This window comes from Poecile atricapillus, chromosome 2 (assembly GCF_030490865.1).
Source record: "Poecile atricapillus isolate bPoeAtr1 chromosome 2, bPoeAtr1.hap1, whole genome shotgun sequence".
Classification (NCBI taxonomy): Eukaryota; Metazoa; Chordata; class Aves; order Passeriformes; family Paridae; genus Poecile; species Poecile atricapillus.
Window position 1 is genome coordinate 28,836,513 of NC_081250.1, and position 17,368 is coordinate 28,853,880.

The 17,368-nt window shown below is 36.0% G+C and overlaps 1 protein-coding gene across 1 annotated transcript in view; it reads right to left on the reverse strand.

Annotated features, from left to right (window-relative positions):
- Positions 1–17,368, reverse strand: part of DGKB (diacylglycerol kinase beta) — a 331,799-nt gene that overhangs the window by 296,394 nt on the left and 18,037 nt on the right. The window contains exon 2 of the mRNA XM_058833546.1: positions 4,124–4,384. Coding sequence (XP_058689529.1) covers positions 4,124–4,193 — 70 coding nt within the window. The 5' untranslated portion in view covers positions 4,194–4,384. The remainder of the gene's footprint in view (positions 1–4,123; positions 4,385–17,368) is intronic.

Genomic DNA, 17,368 nt, shown 5'->3' on the forward strand with positions numbered 1-17,368 from the left:
CTGTGGTGATTCCACTACTGCCCTGGGTAGTCTGCTCCAATGTTTAACAACCCTTCCCAGGAGGAAAATCTGATGTCCAACCTGAATCTACCCTCATGCAGCTTGAGATTTTAAGCTTTTGTCCTGCCAATTGACAGCTTTTGTCCTATTGCTGGTTGCCTGGGAGAAAAGGACAAAACCTACCTAACTACAATCTCCTTTCAGGAAGCTGAACAGAGTGATAAGGTCACCCCTCGGCCTCCTTTCCTCCGGGCTAAACCCCAGCTCCCTCAGACGCTCCTCATACAACTTATAAATAAATACATATCTGGTACTATATAGTTTAGAAGCAACTGTTTCTGCCTGAAATGTCCTGTATGTATCCGACTCTATGCAATGACAGTTTTATTCAGAAAAATCCCTACATCTTTTAATCTTTCTTTCCCATAGCCAGCAATGATTATGAAATCTAAAGGAGAAAAAAAAATATTTCTTCTCTCAAGTGCATTTATTTCCCTAGAATCTTCAGGATTTAGTGTGGGCTACATTATTGTTGTTGTCATTATTATCACTATTATATAATAACCACACTGGTTAGCCCAGTTTTGTTTTCTTTTCACCTTATTCTTCTGAGGCAACTTAAAACAAGGCAAAGATGCAATGCAAAATATGTTCTACTGTTCTATCTTCGGAACAAGAGGAGAGATGAGGTTTTTAATTTGACTGGGAAGAAGGACATAGAGGAACTAACTGTCTTTGGAAATAATTATTCTTCCAAAACCACACATATGCATATTAACTGCAAAGAGCCAAGTATTAGGTAATATACTCTCTGGACTTTAGAAATACTTTTTTTGTTAAGTAATATTTAAATTGTTCCAAAAAATTCATTGAAGCCCCAAATTATTTGATATGGCATGCAGACAAAGAAGGGTCCTACACTGAAAGCATAAAATTGCCTTGACATGAGCTCAAAAATAATCCTGTAAGAAAAGATTACATATACTCCTTGGTTTAATTTAGAGGAAGATATTCACTTACTATGAAGTTCTCAGTGTTGCTTAGAGGGAAATATTTTGTGATTAGGAATAAGTGGCAGAGAACTTGTTCTCTTTTGCTGTTCAATTTATGGAAATTGAGAAAAGCTATTACATATTCAGGAAAGCAATTTTGCATTCAAGGTTTGGCTTCACCAAACAGTACAGTTGGATAAAGCACTACAACTATACGAAGAAGAAAACAGGCAGAAAAGATGTGCTAGGAACTTCTCAAAGTAATAAGGACAGTACCTGCACACAGAGCTAGGAGCAGACCTTTCTTAACAGTACTTGCCAGAGTAGACAGACTGACATCAAGCTTACAGAAGATTAATAATAAGAAAAACTACACTGAACTAGAGCAAAGTGTTTTTCAGTCAGAAAGTGAAAAGCACATTTCCTTCTCAGAGCACTAGATTCCACAGGAGTAGTTTAAAGGGATTTATACAGTGAAAGATCCACACACTTACTTTGGTAACTAAAAAGGGAATTTATGCTCTAAGTCCAAGACAACTGGATCTATGATGTCCACGCTTGTATGAGTTACGTATGCACATATGACTCAGCTCTGGATGTACTTATTATCTATGCAGTCTGTATCTAAATATAGCTTGAGATTTTCTTTGCATGACTGAAATCAATTGATGCCAAAAGAAGCAGCTCATCTAGGTGCCACCTGAGTCCTATTTCAGTGTAAAGATAAGAAGAGGCAATTAATCTGTCTCTTACAACCTGTGTGGATCCATTCCTCAGTTCTTCTTGGAAACTGTAACACTTGCAGGTGTGACTGATTTCAGTAAAGTTTAGCAGCAAGTCCTCTTCATAAAACAGGTAGAGGTGAATGAGACAGGCTTGCTTTCCAGATAGGGGAAAGATCAGGGATATGGTTTCAGACTCAGCTTCACCCTCAAAAGACTCAATCCCAAATCCCTCACTCCTCCAAGTGTGCCCTGCCTGCTATGCAGCAGAACTGATTCAGCATCAGAAGGGAACCGTGCAAGGAGTTTCCTCCCTATCAGAAAGTCAATACGCAAAACACCAGAAAATGCATTTTAAAGAAAGTACTTTCTGCATGAATAGACACATGAAGTGCCTAAAATGGATGAGCAAACTTTCTTAACAAAATTTACTTAAGCTACAAAGAAAAGTTGAAATCTAAGCCGCCCTGTACTTAAGAACTTCCTGCTGGTTCTGGCACAAGCCAGCTCAGCACATCCTTTCTTCCCATTCACCAGCTAAAGGTACCTGTTATCAACACCCTGGGGAAAGGCCCACACTGGAGAAGTTTGTGGAGGACTGTCTCCCATGGAAGGTACCCCACCCCAGAACATGGGAAGAGAGTGAGGAGCGATAGAATAGCTTGGTGAGCAACTGGCATCCTGTCACAATCAACCCACCACAGCTGTATGAAAGTAATATTGATTTCCGGTGATCTTATTAGGCAGAAGTGACTCTCAGCCACTAAGAATATGATCCAAGGCAGATGGGTTTCTGGCAGACTATAGTCTTTGTTCTAGTACTCTAGTACTACAGCTTGATTCAAACTAAAACAGAATTTATAAATACGGTATTTTTTAAAATCCAGAAAGTTAAAAACTTCCATAGTTAAAATAATGCTGCAATTTAGATAAGATGAAGTACCTACAAACTGAAAGGCAGAGCAAATGACAAGCTTGCATATCAGAGGGTGAATGTAAAACAAATGGCCGCTCTATGAATTCCCTACTAATTCCAAAGTCCTGCAGTGAAACCCACTCCTTAGCACAAGGCACAGCTGGGTGCTCATCATCATCACTTGTTGGCAGACACCTGCCACAAAGTCAAACCTCCCCAGAGTATCACCTTGTGACACCTGGATCAGCCTTCCATCCTGCAGGAGAACTACCGGTACCTCAAGCTCCATGCTGGAGAAAAATGAGCAATGCATTTTTTTTTAACTGAGGACTTTTGTTGTTTAAGGTTTTTTTATTAATATAATTTTTATTCTTTTAAGTAAATCAACTCTATAAGGTCACTACATGAAATTTGGTGATTTTCAGTTAATTACCTTTCCAAATTCAACAAAGACAATGAAATAGCAAAGCAATTATATATTCATACTTTACAGATTTCCATATAACCTAATTATTATTTAGTAATGAGTAAAGATATCTGTTGTCACAATTTTTTTATCTTGCCATGTTGCATTAAAAAAAATATAAAATTCAAAAATATTCGTTCCAATTCTTTTTTCAATTGCATTTTAAAGTCTTAGCTCACACAAAGACACTGTTATTCAGTCATTTAGATAAATTAAATTGGACAGTCCAGAAATTCAAATTAAGGTCCATACCAGGGGTTTATTCCCTTGGCATTATACATGCAAATTATTATATACAATTAACATTTTCTTCTAATTGTCTCAGAATTGGAACTATTTACATAAAAACGTGTCATATTTCACATTTCCAAAAAACTAAAATCCTTTCATTACAGAGGAGCAGAGGAAGCTTGAAAAACAACATATCCTTTAACGTACACAGACAAACCTGAACGCAAAGATATTCAAGCAATTTCCCTGACACCAACAGCTCTACTAAAACAATGGCTCTGAACTATGGATTGTGCGAGAAGTGCTGGAGGAGCAAAAGGAAGCCAAAAGTAAAGAAATATCTTAAATGCCTTTTTTTCCCCACAAGGAAGGCAAATGTTCTGGCAAACGTTGCACTGAGGCTTAAGTTACAAGAATGCATAGGAAAAAAAACCAAAACAAACACATAACTATTAGAAATCCTGAAATTCAGATATTGAAAAAATAAAGGAAAAAACTGGAAAATATTTTCCCAGGAAGCAGTAAATATTTTCAAAAGTGTTTTTTTTTTTAAACCGCTCTATTATGTTTCCTATTTATTTGGTGATGTAATTTAAAACAAACAAGATTATCCATACAAAGAATGTGAAATACAGAGTTTTCTTCACAATTGTCTCTGAAAGCAACGAATCATCAATATAAAACCTGGATGCATTCTTTCTAAACTATGAAAAGTGTCAACACAATGATCTTCTACATTCAAAATATTCTCAATTTTTATTTAGCCATAAAATTAATTATTTTAAAAATTACTTACATTCTGCATATTTCTGAAGCTGAGAGAACTCTCCAGGGCTTAGGTTAACCCACTTCTCCTGGCTCGTCATACTGGCAGTAAGGGTCCTCTTTGTATATCAGAAGAATATTCCTTTTGACCCAGGTGTTATGAACTCCATAAAGATTTTTAACTTCAGTTCACAGTGTCTGGAGAGTGCCCAGATGGCATCAGTCTGTGTGGATGAAGTTTCTGATGCTTTGAACTGATCCAAATGCGTTGGTTCAGTGGTGAGTTACAGCACTGTTAAAAGAACAAATTTTAAATACCAGAATAAATACCCAATATACCAAAAAAAAATACAAAATATTAAATACCAGAATATACCAGTTTTCCTATGGGAATACTTGTAACTAATAAATATTTTCTCAAATACAGTTTTGCTCAAAATACTTCCGTACTGTACTCATCTGTAAATAGTTTTATATGTATTTCCAAGTTTCTTTTTCAAAATTCTAAATGCTTATATGCAGCTTTCAGTCAAAGTTATCAACTGTTTATGATCAAATGTATCTGGACACACTTTATGGAGATGTTCCAAATTTAATAACAACCACTGAAACAGTAGATACTATCTTATCAGTAAATTTAGTTCCTTATGATTTTAAAATTTCATTTCTGTAACTGGATTTGTACCCAATTATGCTGTTATACAGCACTGCATGGCCTTGTCAGAAATGCTATGAAGCTTCTAACTCTCCATGCCAAAAATGAAGCTTCGCAGTTTGCTGAGAAGTTCACATAAGAGCTATACAATTATTAACTATTATAACAAAATAGTAGGGGTTTGATTTCATCGTAACATTGCTGGTCACTAATTAAAATCAAATATAACTGTTGGTACTATCACAAATCAGTTCAGGAAAACAAAAAAATAATTCAAACTGTGGGTGCCTTCTCATTCCAATTTTATGCAGTTTCTATCTCTAGGACAGACCCTCTGTCCTGCAGAAAAGCAATGCATTACCAACACCACTCCTGGAACAACAGGTAGGCTACTTTTCATCTAATTTTAGCCTTCTGAGAGCCAGGTTCCTCATTTGAGATTGTCATCTCAGGCGCTCCCTTTAATCATCACAAAGAGACAGGTGGCCTAGGCAGCAATTAATCCTTCCAGTTTCAACATAAGCTTAAAATGTGATGAATTGCCTCCTGTGGTATTTATCTTTTATTGATTACAGAGGTTGCCTAGAAGACCAGTTTAGACTAGAAAGCTAATTTTAGACTGTAAGTGCAATCTCTTCCTATCTAGCAATGTATCATTTATAAGGGTTAACTTACAAAAAGGTAAACAAAATATTCAGACCAAAAGAGACTAACACAGCAATGGAATGAGTGCTAAGGAGATAGATGTTGGCACCATGAAGGAATAGAAAAAGGAGTCATGGGGAGAAAGAAAGGAAAAACTAAAAAAATACTAGGAACAGAAGCATATTAAAAAACCCCACATTAACCCAATCAGACACCACCTTTCCCCCCCTTCCTGTTTTACATATACAAGTATCATCACTGAACAAAGAAATTCATGCAGACACTAAGGAAGACACCTTAGTCCCAGAGCTTTCATTGCCCTCAGACCCTTCCTTGTAAATGATTTGAATACATGGACTACACTATGAACAAGTTTGGCTAAGTACAGGATCAGCTGTCCTGCCTTTTAAAAATTTGTAACAGAAGAGATTCCTCTGCTGTTCAGCTCCTCTCTTAGGGAAAAAAACTATGATGAGTTGGAAGAGCTAGAATCTGATTGAACATACAATATAATTGTATAATACTGTTGCTAAAGGACATGAAACGATTCACACAACCACTCTCAGTGTCAGAACAAAACCCCATCCCTTTATTCTCTGACTCCAGTATTTACAGATTCTCAACAATGACCAGGGATTGGATAACTAAATTACCACCTTCCCAATCCCACTGGTCATGTGAAACATCCATCAAAAGACATTTCTTAGAAGGAATGTGACAAACAACTTAGGTTTACAGGACTTTCACGGGAAACTAACTAAAACTATGACAACATTATCAGAATGCTTAATTTTCAGGGCAACATCTCACCCTTTCTCCTTTAAAAAAAGAAAAAAAAAAATCAACAATATTCTAACAATCAAAAAGGAAAATAAACAACACTCTAAACAATCAGAAGGCTCTAGTTTCAGGGCGATATAATAAAATTCAAAAAAAATAACAAAAACAGGAGCATGGAGATTGGGATGAAAAATGTAACATTAATGTGAATGATATTGGCCAAGAACAAGGCACATCAGCCCTCAAAACCCTGTGAATCAATGTCAGTGCCTTGGAAAGAAAAGGTCAGCAACCACAAGAGCTAATTTACTAAGAAAAGTTATCATTCTGTCTTGTGAACGTCAATACTTTTATTCATCTCAAGAAAAAACAACTAGTCAACTGGGTCATTTAAATCAAATTGGAGATGTTTCATTTCTGTCAGTTGATTAGATTGCATTGAAGACAGCTTTATACCTTCAAGTAGGTATATATTCTTTTATAATCTTGGCAAGTGATTAGATTTTATTGATATTTTAAATTGTATTTGCATAACTGATTTAACATAACTGGAATTTTCTACCACTATTTCACCCAGTTTTGTTATTTGCATCATCTTTAACTACATCAGCTTCATTGCCTACAAAAGTTAACACTGCTGAATACTGTAAACAGTAGATTATTATTATGAAAAAACTAGATTATTTAATATGCATATTTGTGATAAACAGCTTACCATTAGAATTACTAAAGCTAGCAAGGTAATGATGCTGTCCACTCTGGTCTGATCAATCTATTCATATGCAATGCCTTTGGCTGACCACTGTCTCCAAAGTTTGCTGCACACACAGTTCATCAGCAGGGAACACAGACCTAAATGACCAACTATGGTATCCTTTCCCTTTTACCAGACTCCCAGGCTCTACAGCCTAGCACCGGAGCTGTAACAAAACATACATGTCCTGAATGAGATGGCAGCAATGGAAAAAATGTCATATGGGCACGGCACCTTGGAGGAAAGAAGATGCAGTTTGTGCTTATGATAGCAGCTATCATGGAACATACAACTGAATCTAAGGTTACATTTTTATTCTGGACAACTCCCAAATGCAAGTTCTATCCTTTGAAAGGGAAGCCTGTGTAAGATATAGTGGATTTAATTTACCAGGTCCTGACTCCACCCCAGTTTATGTGATGCAGAAATACATAGACACATAATGGGGAAGATTTCACCTAAAGGAACCTTCTAGGTACTTCCTTTTTTCAGTTTCCTGTTAGGTTCTGCTGCAACAGAGTACTGAAGAAGAAAAGATCCCTGCATCGCTTAGTTTTTCACAATTAAACCTTTTACAGTGACATTTTCCCATTTTATGTAGATAATATCGTGGTTATAAGAAAACAAACACAGTATACAGATGCTGATGACAAAAATCATCAATGCATATTTATGTTACTTGTTAAGGTATAACACTGGAAGATCACCTATATACTACGCAAATATCCGAATTTCTGCAAAAGAAAAATATTAGCTCATTTGTATTATCGGTTGCAGAAGTGTTTAACATAAATTCACTTCTTTACACTTTATTTTATTCCTCATAAAGTACTCCAGGAAGGGTATGCAGTGAGAAACCTGTGGATAAGTATATGAATAGGAAAGTAGTATCAAAGATAATACTATCACATAGGAAAAAAAGAAGAATCTCGAACTACAACAATAATAAAATGTTGCTGGTAGGCAAAATAAAAATCAGCAGCTCTAAACAGATCACACACTGTGATTTGACCTGTCCATGCAGAGATAAATTACTCTGAAGAATACAAGACAGCATACAGTTAAAATACATACAATTTCAGGCAAGGAACTTTCCAGAAATCCTCTAAGAGTTTGACCTATTCTGGGCAACACAGATGCGTGCATACATTTTGTTAATATACACTTAGGCAAGATTCACTGCCCTTTCAGCCAGACACAAAGCAGGCCTTACAAATAAAAGAAACTAGAAACATTACATTAATAAACCATTCATTTAATCACAAAAAGAATTAGAAAAAAATTCTTCCTCCTCTAGCCACCGACTAGAATAAGTCTTAGAATTCCACTCTCCTTTTTATAACATGTTTTTCTTTCTGGATTTGAAAGTTTATTAAGTGTTCTCTCAGGATTCCTACCAGGCCACATACCCAAACTAGGAAGCAAAGCTTTGTTAAAAACTATACAAATCGAATTACTTAGCATTCAGCCAACATTGCTAACAAACTTAGATTTCCAGGAATTCCCCATGCCATCAAAATCCTCAGCTGCTCTACAGAAGCCTGGCTGAGAAAAGAAGAATTAATATATGATGGAGAAAAATAAACATAGAGGCAAATTCCCTATATGCCAACCTCACAACTGCATCTTATTCCACCTCACAGAGTCCCCACTGCAAGGAAAGATGAGTTTTTGGAGATTATTCAGGGCAAAATAAATCACATCAGTCCTGCAAAACTGATCAAGAACTCTGATTTCACCTTTGAACTTTGGCCCATGAAGACACATCCAATTTCTCAACCAGTCCAACACAAGTACCTGAAAGGCAGAGGAGCTTCTTTTGAGGTCCAACCTCACTGCCATGCCTGAAAGCACAACAATCATCTTAAGCATTCCTTTAGGGACTTTTCTTTTTACCATAACAGGAGAATTTAGAACAGCCTAGAAACTGGCTATTGGACTTCCTCAGCAATTTTTGCTTTTCACCATATTCCTTCCATAATGTCCATTCACAAACATTTCACCAACTGCCAGTTACTCCATAAACAGGGCAGAGGACAAAGATGTAGCAAGTTTCCTTCCATAGAAACTACAGTTTTCCACAACAGAACTAATTAATGATTTTTGCCTGAACAATAGGAATAAATAATACAGAATATTTTATACCTTAATTGCTATGGAAGCTGCAGCAATTATGCCAATCAAGAACTTTTCTGTACAGAATGTATTTGGTATTTCTTTCAGTGGGGCCCTAAGCTTTCAGCATCCTTAGCTAGATCCTGTGATTTTCAGTGTGGGTGACATCATGGATTTCCAAAGGAGAATTTTTACATGTCAGATAACACATGCTTACGTGTGTGCCTAAAACTTCTCTCTGTTCTTCAAAAAAATCCAAAACATTCTAACAATCATTAATTTCTTGTCTGGAAATGCAGGCATTAATATACAGGTATACAAGACATGTGTAGGTGTTCCTGCAATTAATTTTACACTTTGTAGAGAACAATGTTTATTATGTCAGAAATACTCCGAATTTGTATGGCTTAAAGTTTAGTATGAAGAGTCTGACGGGCAAGAAACACAATCAAAATATCTGCTAATCACCATTCTGGTTTCTTTACTTTCAAATACATAAGTAATGTAATTATAATTGCTGCTGGATTAATGGCATGAATGAAAAAAATTAAGCCACATAACAAAACACAACAGCTTTTTCCTACATAAATTGCATATCTTACATAACAACATCCCTTATTTTGCACTGTATTTAGTATAGAGTATTTTTAGTAGTACACTTTTTTCCTTCAATTTAGTGGAGGATGTTTACTGATCTAAATGAATACAATTCTGAAATATAAACTATAAACACTGACATACTGAAATCAGTGACAGTTTCTGTATCAAGCTGAAAATCTCTCCCTTTAAAGAAGTGAATAGCACCACTCAAAAGCACACTTGTTTTACTGACTACTTTATTCCCAAGTGTGCTAGTGTGGGACATGTAAAAACATCCATTTTAATTTTAATAAAAAAGATATGGACTGTATTCCTCAGAGAAGCAATTACTCACTTTCTTGAATTATTTATATGGAATATATCAGTAAACACCAAGAGGACATGCAACACAAACCCTATTGTGGCATGCTAAGCAGAATACGTGAATCTTTGTGAAAACATTTCACCAATACTATAGTTTGTGACAGGGAAAAATATTAGCAACAAAAACTGAGTGCTGATAAAAACCCATCAGAATGCAAGACAACAACATCACTGAGTACAGTTAGGATTGATTTAAGAGCAGTTTAATAATGGAAGCAAAGTTGTTAAGAATAATACTGCTTAAAAAAAAAAAAGGGAGATACCAAAAGAAGATCATGGAATAAAACCCAAGAGAAACAAGTGATGCACAATACAATTGTTCACCTGAGAAGCAATTGGCCTCTCCTGAGCAGCAATCAGCCAATTCTCCTAGTTTATACCCTCAGCATGACATTTCATGATATGGAATATCCCTCTGGCCAGCTGCCCTGGCTATGCTCGTCCCTGCTCCTTGCGCAGCTCCTCACTGGCAGAGCATGGGAAACTGAAAAGTCCTTGACTTAGGGTAAGCACTACTTAGCAACAACTAAACACTCTGTTATCAGCATAATTCTCATAGTAAATCCAAAACACAGCTCTGTACCAGCTATTTAGTTTAAAAATAACCCTCTCCTATCCAAAACCAGGACATTCTCCATGTACTTTAACTTCATCATATGAATTTGTTAAAAGAAACTTCTGATTGATCATAAATTTTATAACTGCTAGGCTTGCTATTTCCAGGTTGTTACATTAATTACCTACAAAGTAAGTAGAACTATAAAGGAACTATATTCAAATTTCTCAGTGTTATCTTCACTATAAGGAATATTGAAATAAATGAAACCTGAGGAAAATCTGGGACAAGGAAATATCACAACTTATCTTTGATGGTTCATTAAAAGTATATAAAGGCTTTTTTTCTTTCTTTAAATAATACAGCTAAAATAAAACTAAATAAATTTTAAAAAAATTTAAAAAATAACACTGGAATTTATTTTATGCTTATGAGAGGGGTAGTACATAATCCAAAAATTTCCTCCAAGTGAGAGTCATGGAATTGTTCCCAATGTTAAAAACGTCTCAGTAACAATTTTACAAAAACAGATTTAAAAAGTGAAAATTGGAAAAGAAAAGTCAAGGAATTACTCATTCTTCTTAGTGTTTTACATCAATGACCAAGCAAGAAAATTTTTCCATAGGGCAACTAAAATTTGAAGTAATTTTTCTTATGACTAAATGATCACACTGAATAATATTTTGATTTTATAAGTGACTAATTATAAACATATTAAAACTAGGAGGGGTAAAAACAAAAGAGAGAAAAAAAATTGACCCAACAAAAGCAAAAAAATAAACTGTTCAGATAAAAAGATTTCTAGACAGCTGGTAGTATTTTGAAATTGCTAAATTTTAAAAAACACACTATTTGAATATTAAGTGTTAAAAGGCTGAATCACTAAAGCTTAAACTGATATTCTTTAATAATTAAAGAAAAGCAATCTGGAAGAGAAAGAACAGGATTTTTTAGGTATATCTACATAATCTATAATAAATTCTGTGGAACACAGCACATTAGGTTGTCCACTAGATAAATCACTCTGATGAGAGGATGAATCAGTCTCTCAAACAATTCCCAAACATCACCCACCACTATTTCTATATATCCACCAAAACTCCTCCAAAATCTAGAGCATCATGGATCAAACACACTAAGGACAGCCTCTGCCTTCCAAATTATGCATCTGCCATCCTCCCCAGGAAAGGCAGCTCCAGAAGTGCCTCCCTGGATACAAGCTCTACATAGACCTCCCCACAACCAGCACCACAAGAATTCCAGCCCATATCAACAGAGGTTAAGGTCTTTGGCTATTATCTGCCACATGTTCTTCCTCTTTACTTTCATTTCTCTCTCATGGGGCAACCTCTAAATTCTGCCTAACAATTAACTTTTGTTGGCAGCAAACTACAGGGATTTTTTGTTTAATTGTTGGATTGAATTAATCTCTCCATATTTAGGTGCTCTAGGGGTGATTACATTACAGGAGAGCAAAGCTGAAAAGCGTAATTTACAACTGGGGAAGAATTCTGATGATCCACAATTTCCTGGGGCAGAAATTCCTACTTCATGCTTGGAAATAAGCCTTTGAAGAGATGTTCTTTAGTCTTGTGACAAAAATGTTCCACAGTGCTAGAGGAAAAGATTTGTTAACTGCTGTCCTCATTCAAACACTTTGCGTAATTTTAAAATAAACTGGGAACAGGGCAATGGAATTCCTCATTAAAAACTTGTGAAAATACAAACCTAGTTTAATCAATAGGAAATCTGTATAGAGAATAAAGATCAGGTTGGCAGACAGGTTAAAAGATTTCACAGGAGAAGTTCATGCTAGGTTGTATTCCACTATGTGGAATTTTTATTTTTCCCCCTATGGAAAGGGCTGTATGGAGAAATTGATGAAAGTACTGCAGTCCTGGGATATGAATAGCTGGCACTGTCACTCTCCACTGAGACAGTATGGAGCCTTCTAGACAACTACAAATGATTTTGTATTTCTTCATTAGCTTTACTATAAAAGAGTTCAATGATAGTGAGATACCAAATGGGTTATCAAAGTAAGGTGGCCCCCTGCCTACAAGAATGCCTATCTGCACCTGAAGTAACTGTTGTGGCAACACCATCCCAAAGTACAATTCCCTATTCACACAGAAAATTCCTGACCCGTTCAAATTCAGCTCTAAGAAGACAATAGCTTCTAGCTTTGTGAAGGATCAGTGAGCATTGCCTTCTGCATGTTCCTAGAATTTGCTCAGGTGGCATGTCCATACTGACACTAGAGGTGTGGATGCACAAGTAGAGCATGAGTGAGGCAGTTTTATTGAAACAAAAGCAAAAGGAAAAATCCAAGCTCAGCACCAAAAGCATCAGAGTAGGCTCTGCACCTCTGCCTGACCTCCTGTGCACATGTCCAAGGGATTCAGAAGTCCAGGCTGTCACAGGTCCACAGCTCCCAATACCCGAAACCATTACTTAAAGGCAGCTTGGCGTCACATCCTTCTGCAGCATAAACACACCTTGAGTCTCTTAGCTCTTTTTATACCCTTAATGATTTTCCTGCTGTTCATGTACTGCCGTTGAGTTAACTGAGACAGAGAACTGGCATTTGCAGAACTATGCTCTAGAGATCTGGTCAGAGACAGAAGTGCTTCTTCTGACTGAGGGTCCTTCATTTGTTTGTCTCTCTGTCCATCCCACCCAGACAGACTTAAAAACTTAAAGACTTTTAACACATTTCCCCATCTTTCAGATAGGAAAACCCTACCTCTTCTTGGTTAACTACGCTGATTTTTTTTTCAGAGCAATATGAGAAGACAGCAGTGAAATTTATGTCTTTCACCTACTGACTCCAGTACACGACTTACTTCAGAATCCTTTGTAGCTAAAATTGACATCGTTCCCATGGAATTTTTAACAAATTAAAATTGGTATTTGATTTCACTTTTAACTGACAAAGGTATATAATTACAGTTTTATACTATTTAAGTTTGTGTTCTTTTTCCATGGTGTTCAATTCTCAATATGTTTACTTTTGTTAATTCGAGGTTCTCAGTTTCTTTCCCATCTCAAAAGGAAGAAGAAAAAAAGAAGTTGATCCTGTCTCCTTTTACCCTGGGGAATCTTTTGTCTGAGCTAGCTTATATTATGCTTGCATGTTAAATATATTTTTTCTCTTGGGAGAAGCTCTGCGTTTCTGTTATCTTATTCTACCACGTTTTTCTCTGGAATTCTATCCAATTATTTTCTCTCATTAAATGCTGCAATTAATTCTCCAAAGATTTAGCTTACGTTTTCACACAGTAGTCCTTGACACTGAAATTATTGCTACCACAGGTATGATTCTCTATAGATAGGAGAATAGTGGGACTGGCAGAAGGGAATACTTTCTAATACATGAAGCTTTCAGAAAAAAAAACCCAGTTGCTCAAGTCTAAGAAACTTCAAACTAAGTAAAGAGTAAGATCAACTTATGCTACATTATTATACGGTTTCAGAGAAAAGGGTAGCTGGTATCCTGTTGCAGGTCTGGAATGCACACACATATCCCTTCAGGATTTGATTTGGGTTTTGCTTCTTTTATCTATAGACTTCTAAATATATGCTGAAGGGACACTGGTGGGACTTTGTCCCTCCTGACATCTTGAGGGCAACAGCATAACCTGTCTTCACAACCCTGTGAGGACAAACACCCGATTTTGCCACATTCCACTTCCTTTTGCCTATATGACTGACAAACTTGGGAACAACCTGCTTAGATACAGTAATAAGCCATGCCCAACTAGACCTGAAAAGAGAGACAGGATAAACACATGGGAAGTACCATTCTACTCCAGTGAGCTACTCACTTTTAAAAGTGCAGTTGTTGGATGAAAAAATCTCAACCTGCTTAGTAAGACTTCAGCTTGAAATTTGAAACAATTTTCCCTGACTTTGCTGAATGTTGATGCTTGTGTTTCTTCATCCTCTGCGATTCCCCTGGAGACCCACCCAATTTTGCCCAAGGGAGTTTTAATCCTATCCACGAATTGTAGTCCAAGAGCCAAACGATGACCAAATAACCTTCATATTGAAACACTTCTACAGTGCAGGTCAGCCTTTTTTTGTTATTGCTTTATTTGCCATAAACTAAAAATCATCTATATGTTCACTGCTGAATCATAAATACTATCACTTAAACTATTAATCTTTTTTTGTGCATACCACAGTTTTACAAAGCAAAACATAAACCATGTTTTATACATTTCCTTTCACTTTCTTTCCAAATAAATAAACACATCTACTGAATGAAACATTTAATCTGTTTTTAATATATTTTTAAGCCTTACATCAAAACGGCTTATATAGTAGAATATGATAACTAATGAAGAGCCAGAAATCAAAGACAGTAATAAAGTGAGGAAAGTAGAATAAATATACAAACACAAAAAGAAACTCCATGATTCATTGTTGCTCCCGTGCTTAAATTGTTGAAGAATTCCTTTTCAATAACAAAGAAAAAAGTATAATAAAATAGATGGCAACTGGATAACACTACATTTGTGCTTCTATATGAGGAACAATTACATGATTAAATCTCCTGGACTCTATTCCTACGGAGACAGAAGCATCAGGTAAGAGCACTACCATTCCTGGCAATACTAACTAGAGATGTACTACCTCCAGGAATTTATATTCTTGACTTGAATAGAAGCAGCACTAACTGTGAACAATTCCAAACCTGTACCTAGTGCACTATTTCGTATCTATAGAGAAGTCTTTCTGCCTTCAACCTGCAACCCCTGCCGTTGGTTTTGCTGGTTTCTCCACCAAAACACTGGGATGAACACACCGCACAACTGATGTATTGCAAGTCAGATGCTCAAGTCCTTCTCAGTTGTTTCCTTTGCTTCAAACTTTATGATCCTAAAACTTAACTTTTAGATCACACCTGTATAATTACCTTAAGCCAACTGAAGGTCTACTCACTGAAACAAAGGTGTCTCAAACAGAACTGTTTAAAATTTAGTTTACACTGACAAGTACTAGAGTTTAAAAGTTGGTCCTGCAGAACTTCAACACGATCCTGAATATGGCAAAATTACCTACAATATTTATGCTCAGCTTTCTATTACTAAAGAGAAACTATGAAGAAAAAACTTGTAAGTTATGAATAGGCATAAGCTTGTTAAATCACATTTCATCTTTCATTGGTTTTCAAGCTTTTTACCCTATATTTGCTTTATATAGCTCAGTTTATACTTAGCAACTACCGTAATAGTATTTCTATCTACTTGTACAAAAGGTCTAGATGCTTTATGAGAAGGCTGCATATAAAATATTTATATTACAGAGCTTGAATTCCATTGAAGTCTTGCAAGACAGGAATATGAAAACAACTTTTTAAAAAGCATATTTTTAGGGGTTAAGAATTATTCTCTTTTCTACTTTTCTGATTTGATTAATTGAAGTTTTCAAACAAAGACATTTTCCTTGTGTTGTCTACTCTTACCAACAGGCAGAGGATTTACTTATATAACACTCTTCCCAGGAGACACCCATGTAAAACTCACTTTCATCAATCAGAGAATGTGCGAATTTTAAAAACAGTTATGTTCATAGAAATCATAGAGTCATATAATGGTTAGGGTTGGACAGGGCCTTAAAGATGATCTAGTTCCAATTCCCCTGCCAAGGGCAGGACACCTTTCACTAGACCAGGTTTCATAAAGCCCCATCCAACCTTCTCTTGAACACTTCCAGGGATGGGGTATCTACAACTTTTCTGGGCAGCCCCCATCGCCTCACCAGTTCCAGTGCCTCACCACCCTCACAGTAAAGAATATCTGTTCAACTTTACTAAGTGATTTTTTATTTATGAGTCATTCATTTCACATGCCCAGTATTAAAATACGCACAATTGAATCCTTCTACATGTGAAATAAGCCTAAAAGGGTTTTCTCTACTTGTACCTTCTTTATATCACAAAATATCAGCTATGTAATCTGTAAATCACTCAGTTTACTAATGTCATCCCATTTTGGAATAGCTCATGTCATTAAAAAGAGATAAAAATTACTCTATTTAAATTTGTTATTTAAAACCATTCCATAAGAAGTTCTTTTTCCAAAGGCTGTATTTTAAATGATAGTTACACTTCCTCATGAAACAAAAGTCTTATCTTCTGAGAACCTTTTCCAAAGATCATCTAAAGCCTCATAAAACCTTCATCCTCAAAAATATAAGATAAACTTAACAAACTTACTAGTATGTTCCAATGGATATTCACAGAACTGATTTTGCTGTACCCCAATAACTTTCATAATTAAGAGGTTTTGCTTATGTTTGCAGTAAATCAAGGCAGCCCCTCTGTTTTCTCATTTGAGGCCTGCCAGTAACATGGTGTGTTTTACCCAAGAAAAAATTACTATTAGCCACAAGAAGAAAAAGCAAATAAATAAAATTCATCACTGAGAAAGGTGATCCACTCTCAGGTGATGTGCATCCATCCAAATCCGTGATTCAGAATTTGAGGTACTATTGTTTACACTTAGCTGCTTAGACTTCACAGGCATAAACCCCAGAGTTAAAATGAACTAATGAACTGGGCAAGTGAAATTCTGCAGCCTGGGGAATCTATTTCTTCTCTGACCCAAACTACAGTGTCTGCACTCTGACATCCAGTGCCTAAATACACTTAATTTTTTCTGTTTATTCTTTATAACCTGGCTAAACCAAAGGAACAGATGAAAAATGTCAAGTAATAACAACAACATAATTAGTAGTTATATACTTGTACTATAAAAGCAGAAACTGAGATAAGATTTACTCACTGGAGGGGAGGAATGAT